This window comes from Salvia splendens, chromosome 7 (assembly GCF_004379255.2).
Source record: "Salvia splendens isolate huo1 chromosome 7, SspV2, whole genome shotgun sequence".
NCBI classification, from domain to species: domain Eukaryota; kingdom Viridiplantae; phylum Streptophyta; class Magnoliopsida; order Lamiales; family Lamiaceae; genus Salvia; species Salvia splendens.
This window is the reverse complement of record NC_056038.1, coordinates 25,606,893-25,617,368: the sequence shown is the minus strand read 5'-3', so window position 1 is coordinate 25,617,368 and position 10,476 is coordinate 25,606,893. Positions and strand designations below refer to the sequence as shown.

At 33.3% G+C, this 10,476-nt stretch overlaps 1 protein-coding gene across 1 annotated transcript; it reads left to right on the top strand.

The window, feature by feature from the left end:
- The first annotated feature begins 1,596 nt into the window (after positions 1-1,596).
- LOC121811418 (60S ribosomal protein L22-3-like) lies at positions 1,597-3,018 on the top strand. Its single transcript, XM_042212275.1, has 3 exons — positions 1,597-1,705; positions 1,807-2,063; positions 2,666-3,018. Exons 2-3 carry the CDS (start codon positions 1,828-1,830, stop codon positions 2,679-2,681), a joined length of 252 nt encoding a protein of 83 aa, XP_042068209.1. The 5' UTR covers positions 1,597-1,705; positions 1,807-1,827; the 3' UTR covers positions 2,682-3,018.
- Positions 3,019-10,476: the final 7,458 nt, after the last annotated feature.

Below are 10,476 nucleotides of genomic sequence, written 5' to 3'. Positions count from 1 at the left end.
ATGTGGAAATGAATGTGATATAAAGTTATAAACGATTGAATACATGACTTTGGATATGGAAATAGGCCGTAAGACAGATTGTGGGAAGTATTATACTTATTAGATAAAAATGAGTGTGAATAAATAATAATTGGCAAGTGAATAAATTAAGTGACTATATGGAAATACGTATTTTGTAAGTAAGTAATTACAAAGAATTATGATATTTTGTGGTGCAACATATTAGTAACATGGCATGATATTTTGTAATGATGATCATGTGATACACATGAATAATTGTGTGGATACTATTAACTGTTGATATATTATTCAAGTTCTGCTGTTGATATTTTTGCATAGTGTTGGTCTAAACGACATGAAAAAATGGTTTTAACTGGTTGTGGTTTAACATATCTGAATTATGATATTTTTTTGGTTGAATGATTTGAGGTGTTACATAGTTCTATAGCGAATGTTATGAAATGATGTTGGGACACCAACTTAAACAAAAGGAATGAGCTGGTGAAGTAGTTCCATATCAAAGGGGTCAGGCATGATTCCACCCAATTAATCTCAACTCACAAGTTTGCAACTTATTTTTGTATGAATTGAGTGTCTTGAAAAATTTCACCAATTGATGATGTTGTGTCTATCAATTTAAAGTTTGTACAAAGCTAATCTAACTATATACTCTCTTCGTCCGAGATTAAGAGTTCAAGTTGAGTATGAAACAGTTTCAAGGAAATTATTTGAGTGTGTAATACTAATTAAGAGTTCAAATTGAGTACGGAACAGTTTAAAAAAAATTATTTGAGTGTGTAATACTACTTAGAGTGTGGTAGTGAAATGTATGACTCATGTTATATGCATGGTTGTTTGTTTTTTATTTTGAGATTTTTTAACTTCAATTTTTTTAATTCCATTTTTAGTTTATTTTTTATTTCCTTTTTCTTATTTCCATTTTTAAAATTCAATATTTTAAAACATTTTATAAACTTTGAAAATGAATTGGTTTAAATTCAACAACAACGATGTAAAAAAGGAATGGTTTTATCTGAAATGGAGAAGGCTAATACATACTCCGTCTCATAAAAATACGAGCAATTGAAATGGCACTGAAATTAATGCATGAGTGGTAAGTAAGAGATATGAAGAGAATGATAGTTAAAGTAGTGTTAGTGGATAGTGAGACCCACATTATTATTAGTGTTTAGTGAGTTGTAATGATGAGCCATAGTTGTATAAGTTGTAATAGTAAATAAATTGATGTATATGGGAAATGAGTTGAGACAATTTACATAAATGGAAATGCCCATACTTTTATGGGACATACGGAAATGAAACATGCACATATTTTTATAGGACGAAAAGAGTAATTTTTTAATATTATTTATTTACATTTTTATTAACCTTTTAATCAGAATATAATTTAATTTATTAATTACAGTATAGACCAAATTATATTATTTATAACCAAAAGTAGCAGTAAATTTATAATTTTGAACTTTAATTTGTTTTTATTGAAAAAGAGAAAAAAAAACTGTCCAAAATATGGGTTCATGGTCCATAAAAACGAAGCCTGCTGGATTTCCAATCCCAGTCAGATCCAAAATTTAAACCTAAAGCCCATTTCGACAAACTCCAGAAACCCTAATATATCTGTTTATCTGTATTCCTCCCTTTCTCAACGCACAGTTCACACACTCAGCCCTTCGATTCAACACCTGTAAGCAAATGCGCTCCGTTTTCAGAAAAGTTCTTCCGTTTTCACTATATTAATCCGTCGTTGTGTTGTAATTCCGAAAGTTTCCTCTTAATTTTTTGTAGGCGAAGAAAAATTGTGCGAAGATGAGCAAAGGCACGGCGGCTGCGGCGGTGAAGGGCGGGAAGAAGAAGGGCGTTACCTTCGTTATCGATTGCTCGAAGCCGGTGGAGGATAAGATCATGGAGATCGCTTCGCTGGAGAAGTTTTTGCAGGAGAGAATTAAGGTCGGTGGCAAAGCTGGTGCTCTCGGCGATTCCGTTACTGTTAGCCGCGACAAGAGCAAGATCACCGTCACCGCTGATTCCAATTTCTCCAAAAGGTGTGTTAATTAAGTTTCGCTCATGTGTAATGTTGTCGATTTGGCTATTCGAATGAGCTGATACTGAAACGCTGAATCAAATAAAATATTTTTTTTTTCGATTGTGTAGATTGGCCTGTTTGAATAATCTGATAATGAAATGCTGAATCAACTAAAGTTACTTATTTTCAATTGCTAAATCTCCATTTTCTCCGAAAGCTGTGTTAATTAAGTTTTGCTCATGTGTAATATTGTGGATTTGGCTATTTGAATGAGCTGATACTAAAATGCTGAATCAACTAATATAATTTTTTTTTCCAATTGTGTAGATTGGCCTATTTGAATAACCTGATAATGAAATACAGAATGAGCTAAAATTACTTATTTTCAATTGCTAAATCTTTATATATTCAACTGCTGGTTTTGACAACTGCATTGCCTTGATTGGAATAGAGGGGATTTAATTACCACAGATTTGCAGTTTTGTTGAATGAAATGTTAGTTATGTAGCGTGAAACCATAGGGCTATTTTGCATCGGTTTGTACTGAAATGTGCATTTGCATTTTCATTGGTTGGTAAGTTAATTTTCGATTAAAAGATTGTGAATCTTGTGGATATGCAGGTATTTGAAGTATTGACTAAGAAATACTTGAAGAAGCACAATGTGAGGGATTGGCTTCGCGTGATTTCATCCAACAAAGAAAGAAACGTGTACGAACTTCGCTACTTCAACATTGCTGAGCAAGAGGGAGAGGAGGAAGATTAAATATAGGGAGATTAGTTTCATGTTCCTTTATGCTTGGACGAAACCACTTTTTTGGATCAGTTCGTGTTGTTTGTTCTGTCTTCATTCTAATATTTCTGAGACTGCTTATTATTAGATTGAATTTTGATGTGATCATCTGCTTTCCTTGTCATAGTTACACAATTTGTGCTATAAAACATTGATCTAGTATAGTAATGCAGTTCCAGTCACGCTGTGTTGATTTGTTCGTTTAGGTTGGTTTTCAGATTGGTGGTGCATACAAGGTTTGGCTTTCTTGTAAATCAATGGTTTTCCTAATCTGGGTTTTGGTATTTCTACAAGTTTGTCATCTGATGTGTGCACTGTTTAATGGGCTATGTCAAAGTGTTCACTTTGTTGTTGTTGTAATAATGCTTTGTGCTGCTGAATGTCGTCGGCTTCCTTCTGCGAGGCGTGTGGCTTGATGCATGACCCTTAATACTGCATTGCTTTACTAGTTTTCTACTTTTCGAAAAGTATGTTGTGTTGTTTCTTGTGGTGGATTATTTTATCCTCAACAAATATATTGAATTCTTCTTTTTTATATGCAGAAAAGTTGGTAAGTATTACTCCCGTCACAACTCAGATTATTATTTCCTCTCATGTTACTCATTTTAGTCAATAAATTTGAGATTGATTTTTAGTATAAGTATATTGGTATTTAAGTATAACTAATTTTTTAAACGATACGAGTTTTAATGCATAATTGATAAACTAAGAGAGAAATAATGAAAAGTGATTGAAGTATTGATAGTGAAGAAGGGACTCACCTTAGAGAAAAAAGTTTCCTTAAATAGAATTGATCTATTTTTAATATAAAAAATAGTATAATCTACTTTTAAGAGAAAGATAGAGTAATTAATAGGAGTAGTTAAAGAAAGATAGAGTAATTAATAGGAATAGTTAAAGTGGAGACAGAGTAATATAAGAGAGAATAATGTAGAGAAGAAATTTATCTATATTATTCTTTCTCTTACTTCAGTGTCTCTTCACTTTAACTTATTTATTATCATTTTTACAAAATGGGCGGTAAAAAGGAACGACTCAACTACTTTTGGACGGAGGGAATACAATATATTATTTAAATACCTTAATTCTTACTTAATAGAAATAGTATAAGTAGTTTGGGACGAGTCGAACTAGAAATTACGAGTAACACGGGATAGAGAGATCATTTGGAGTTCACTTAATTGTTACTTGGCACGCAATGAGGTGTTGGAACTCAATGGGACCGAGAGATCATTGCAGTTCCAACACGCAACGGACCCCGTGCTCAAACATCCTACAATAATATTAAATGTATATTTAATTAACTTATTTTCTAAATATATACAAGTATAATATGTGTACTTACATGTACCTTATGGTTTGTTTTTCTTCATAGTAGCTGAAGTTCTAGCCAACTCTTTAATCGTTTTGAACCTTTTGCATCATTTTTTTCTTGAATCCTTTTGCACCATTTTTTTCTTAAATCCTTTTGATGCTATCATAGAAGAGACCATTGAAAAGATATTCACATTGTTAATGTCTTGATCTTCATTTGTTTAACGCATTTCTGTTTCCTTTTTATATAAATCATACATTGTTTCATGCACCAAGGAAAAAGTGAATTGATAGACAAAAACTTCATTAGACAACCTTATAAGTATTTGACATAGTCTTCGTACTTTGTAACTTAGAATTTTCTTTAACTTTATTACCTATATAGTCATGTACTACACTAGCTTTAGCTTCTCTTGTCCACCTTTTAAGAATAGAATTCTCTAGAAGTAACTTCACTTTTAACGCATCAAACACTTTCACAAAATGTGAACATATTAATCTAACCATCTCAAACTTTCGACCACTGCAATGAATCATCTTTGTATTGGGATAATAGGTCACCTTCCATCCATAATATTATGATTAATCAGTCCTATAACATATTCAATTAATGATCCTGATTCATCTTTATGCTCTATGTGTGCAACTGCAAATAAGCCAAACTCATTCTGGAAGAGATAAAAAAAACTAATGGAGTATAGACCTTAGGAAGTTGTCGTAACATATTGTCGTAACATAGGATAACTCTCTAACCTCAATCTGGGTAACTTTTGGCGTGTCTCAATATCACACTTTAGTTCACTGTACCATTTATCCCCCACAACCCGCTCCAAATTCTTAAAAAGAGTGAGCAACGTGTAAGTTGGTCATCCTACAATTCTTAATGCTAAAATTGACACTATCACTAAAATGTGTGCTTCTCACACCAAGCGTGAAGTGCCCTTTTTGCCTCCATGCGATATATATGCTCCAACCATGTGTTGTCTTGAAGATTAAATTGTGTCAATAAGTTGCTCCAAGCCTCCTCAAACTTAGTTTATTCCTCAAAGCCATACATACACCTCTTAAAATCTGTCAAGGAACATGGTCCGTCCTACATAAGAATTCCAGATGTTTGATTCCATTTTGCATTAAATACCAAGTGCATAACCCGTGAAATGTTTATGACATTACCTCATGCAAGCCTTTTGCAATAGCTTGATCCTGGTAGGTAAAGACAATGAGAGGTCTTTTGTGTTTGTGTGCCTACAAAAATGTTTCAAACAACCATCTAAACTATTTTATTGCTTCATCATACAAAAGTGATACATTAAAAATGACAGCTCTTCTATGATGACTAAAACTTAAGAACACGACAAGTGGTATATTATCACGAGTTGTATAATATGTGATATCCAAGACTTGATGAAATGAACGTATACCAAGTCAGAATTAGATATTGAGGAAAGACTCTTGTTGTGCCAATTCAAAAGAACGTAAAAATGTCAAAATGAGACAAAGAAATCTTAATTGTTACTATTGTCAACAAAGAAAACATTATATCTCTGATTATCCTCATAAAAGGACAAGAATCAAAGTATTCATCAAGCCATAGACCAACCCAGGCATGGGCCAACCGGACCCAGTACCCACCATGGCAGCTCTCCCTGCCTGCATTGGCAGATCTACATGGGATCTTGTGGGTCCTATGGAACCCCCATTCAAAACTTTGACTATATATATATATATATATATATATATATATATATATATGGATGCATTCATATCCCTTTTTAAATATGGTTCATTCTTCCAACTAAATCTCAGCCTCACGATTTGATCATCTAGTGACCGAAAATAGTGCCACATGTTATTAATTTAAATATTTAAAAAAATCAAAAAGGGCTTTTGAGGAAGTCATATTTTAGTCAGTTATGGAAGTTTCCTTTAATTTCTCCCTCAATTCTCACGCATAATTCAAATATATTGATTCTGATTTTGTGTTCATGATTACACAATAATTTCCCTTTCCTCTCTCCCGTAACTGACTCAATTTTCTACATTGAACACACCTGGTGGTGTAGTTTCTCGCCTAAACCCGAATTCTGGTGGTGTCCCTTGATTCCTTTCGGGTTTTTCAACAATGGAAGAAAGTCATTTAATTAATTCGTTCATCGATTTTGAGAATTATTGATAAATTTTGGTAGAAAGTTATTGATTAGTCGTGTAATTGACATCTATGGTTTTCTGTATTTGTTTGTCATTAGTTCATTCTTGTATTTAGTTTTATTTTGCATCAATTGTCGTTTTATTTTCATGAAATCATCTGACATTTACAGATTTTTGTGTTTTCTTTTAGTAAGTTACAGCTTGTAAATTTTCGACAAGTAATGTACTATATTAAGTGTATAATGTAGATTGTATTAATGTACGATTATAGTTGTATAATGTATATGCCATCTTTGAATAATGTAGATTACAATGGGTTTAATGTGTGGCAGAAGTTAAATTCATTCCCCAAAGGGTTTAGCAATCCATGGGGCTAGGGTATAGTACCGACTCACTAACAAAACCTTGACTACGGGAAGGGAGTTAGAGCCATTCCCATAGGGTTTAGCAATCCATAGGGCTAGGGCATATTACTAATCCATACATCAAAATTCATTTTTGAATTATGTATGTGTTTCAGGGAATAATGTTTAGCCTGAGTAGAACTAAATAATGTACGCCAAGTGGCCTTTAATGTACATGTGTAATACTAAATGATGTATCTGTGCAAGTATTTAATGTTTGACGAGAGTTGAATCCATACCCTTTGGGTTCAACGATTCATGGGACTAGGTTGTAGTACCCACTCACAAACGAAACCATCATCAAGCGCAGAGAGTTTGAATCATTTCCCTTGGGTTTATCAACTCATGGGGCTAGGTTATATCACCACCACATGAATTAAATTTCATTTTTTAATGTGTTTAAGATTTGGTACAGTAAATAATGTACCAATAGTATCTAATAATGTGCACGGATCAGTGAATAATGTACGGATTGAAGAGAATAATGTTGAAGGAACTTGAATTCATGCCCTTTGGGTTTAGCAATCCATGGGGCTAGGTTGCAGTACCCACTCACAAACGGAACCATCACAAAGGGCAGAGAGTTTGAATCATTCCATTTGGGTTTAGCGACCCATGGGGCTAGGTTATAGCACCACCACATGAATTAAATTTTATTTTTTAATGCGTTTAAGATTTGGTACAGTAAATATTGTACCAATAGTATCTAATAATGTGCACGGATCAGTGAATAATGTACAGATTAAAGAGAATAATGTTGAAATGAACTTGAATTCATGCTCTTTGGGTTTAGCAGTTCATGAGGCTAGGTTGTAGTACCCACTCACAAACGAAACCTTCACCTAGCGCAGGAAGTTTGATTCATTCCCCTAGGGTTTAGCAATCTATGGGGCTAGGGTATAGCACCACCACATGAATTAAATTTCATTTTTAATGTGTTTAAGATTTGGTACAGTAAATAATGTACTAATAGTATCTAATAATGTACATTCGGATCAGTGAATAATGTACAGATTGAAGAGAATAATGTTGAAAGGAACTTGAATACATGCCATTTGGGTTTAGCAATCCATGGGTCAAAAGTATATTGTAATGTAAATTTATAACATAATAATAGTAGGGATAAAATTATAAAGTAGGATAACTGCAAAACAATGTAATACTTAACTACTAAATAATGTACTCCCTCTGTCCCATTACAAATGAAACGTTTTCTTTTTTGGGTTGTCCCAATAAAAATGAAACGTTTCCTAAAATGGAAACAACACTATCTCTACTTTTTATTCTCTCTTACCTTACTCACTCTTTATTAACTCACAAAACAACACTGCATAAAATCATGTGCCGAAAACCAAATGTTGCATATTTATTGGGACGAAGGGAGTATGTCTTAAAGCAAGTATAAAAAACAATACATCTGGAAAACAAACTAAAAATGTCAATATTTCCTCTTGCCTATGCTTCTCCTTGTCATTCTCTAAATCTTTCAGCATTGGAGAGTTTCTTGAATCATGGTATCCCATCTGATCACAAACAAAATCATAAAAGCATACATTAAAATACTATCCTCGTACATTACTTAGTAAGAGAAATATACATGAAATAACTATAGTCGCACATTACAATTATAATGAATATAATGGGAATGACTCTGACTCTCTGCCCTTATTGAACGTTGTACTAATGGGTTGGTACTACATCCTAGCCCCACGGACTACTAAACCCTAGTGGAATGGATATAACTTCTGCCCCTTAGGAAATGGATAGAACATCATCGTGAAGTAATGTACAAATAGATCGTCATAATGCAGCATTTCTATCAAAATAATGTACAGAAAAAAATGTCCCATGACAGCAACATCTAATGTACCGCAACATTACCAACTAATGTACATCTTTGGCTAAATAATGTAATAGAACACGATGTAAATATCTAGCTACATGATGTAACAGAACATGATACATAAAAACAGAATCAGTTAATGTACTGATCTATCTAAATGAAATAACAGTGAAATAATGTACCAATTTGTGTGAATAATGTACATAAAATCGAAATCCATCACCAAACCAAAAACTGTAAATTAACAGAAGTGTTGATTTACAGAAAAAAAACTTAACAACAATGAACACGAAGTGCTGATTTACAGAAAAACCCACCATAAAAACTTTGCTAAAAACGTCGAAGCTTCATCACTTACCCGAAATCGTCGGGGCTTTGGTTCAGTTTCCATCGAATCTGGACTGCCAAAGCAATCATACAACGACGAAGAAGGCTGGAACGACTGAGAAACGTAGAGTCGAAGGCTGAAACGACTGAGAAACATAGAGTCGAAGGCTTTTCACGGAGAGAACGTCGGGGAGAACTGTTTTTTTGGTCTCTTTCCGGTGGCTAGGGTTTTGAATGAGAGTGGAATTGGGGGAGAGGATTTTGGAATGACAGAGAGATATTGGGGAAGGGAATATCAATCGGTTTCCCCAAAAATCGCGCTTAATTTGGACTTGCAGTTTTGAAACGTGTGATATTAATGATTTGTTTACATTTCTACCCCTATAATGTACCAATTCTAACTAATAATGTAACGTGGACCATGATCTCTCTTCAGCATCTAGTCCGTCAAACATCTTAATCTAATGGTTAATATTAAGTTGAAACTTAACACTATAGAGGCAATAGGACCATAATGCTCCCATATATATAGGAAAATGATCAATACAAAAATTGATTTCAATACAAAATCCAGACCAAATCCTGACAATGAGATTTGGCAATCTAATGGTCAATAATTAAATAAAAACACGGAGGGTCATTATAAATTAGTTTTAGGTCATATTATAAAATTTGGGTTTGAGATCATGTTAAGATCATTTTATGTCATCATTACTATAATGACGTAAAAATAAGCTTATGATGACTTAAAAATGACCTTTGTATGCTTGGTTCTGCATTTTTGTATTAAGAATGAGCTTTGCATATATCAAAACCCTATATATATATATATATATATATATAGATGTATTCAGATTAATGTAAAGAAAACTGTTAAAAAGGAAAACTAATTCCTTCCATTGATAGGGTGTGATCTGATGGTTAATATGATTGCCACTTGGTACTAAATAAATTATTTAAAAAATCAAAAAGGGTATGGATGGAACAGCAAAAAAAATGTCAGTTATGCCAACCCATGATTCACGGTCTTTTATTTTTCTGGAAGATTAGTTTTCCTTAATTATCAAACCTAAACCCACACCGTCAAAAATCTTCTATGCGCCGATTTTGAAGAAGTAAATTACTGTTATTGCTACATAAAATTCGAACAATTGTATTTGTTCATCACCTTCGTGAGTTTCAATAATATCATCCTGTGTTATCAACGATGGAATAAGGTAATTTATTTTTTGAAGCATGTTTGTGAATAGTTATTAGATTCATCGAATTGCTTTGGATGTTTTCTGGATTTCATCAACCGAACGTTGGGAGACCACCATAATTTGTTTGGCTTTGAGTAAATCTCTTATGTGTCATGTTCCGGTCGTTCTTGTTTGGTATTGCCTGAAGTTGCAGCACGTAGTTTTCAATGTATTTTTATGTTTGCCTCATGTAAAATCCTTTCCCTTAGGATTTAGCACTCCATGGGGCTAGGTTGTAGTACCCACTGATTAATGAAAACTTCATCAAGGGTAGGGAGATAAATCCATTCCCTAAGGGTTTACCAATCCATTTGGCTATGGCATAACACCAACAGTTTCCTGTAATTTATGTTTTTACTTTTG

Coding starts and splice junctions, on each gene's coding strand:
- LOC121811418 (XM_042212275.1), top strand. CDS start 1,828: ATGAGCAAAGGCACGGCGGCTGCGGCGGTGAAGGGCGGGAAGAAGAAG.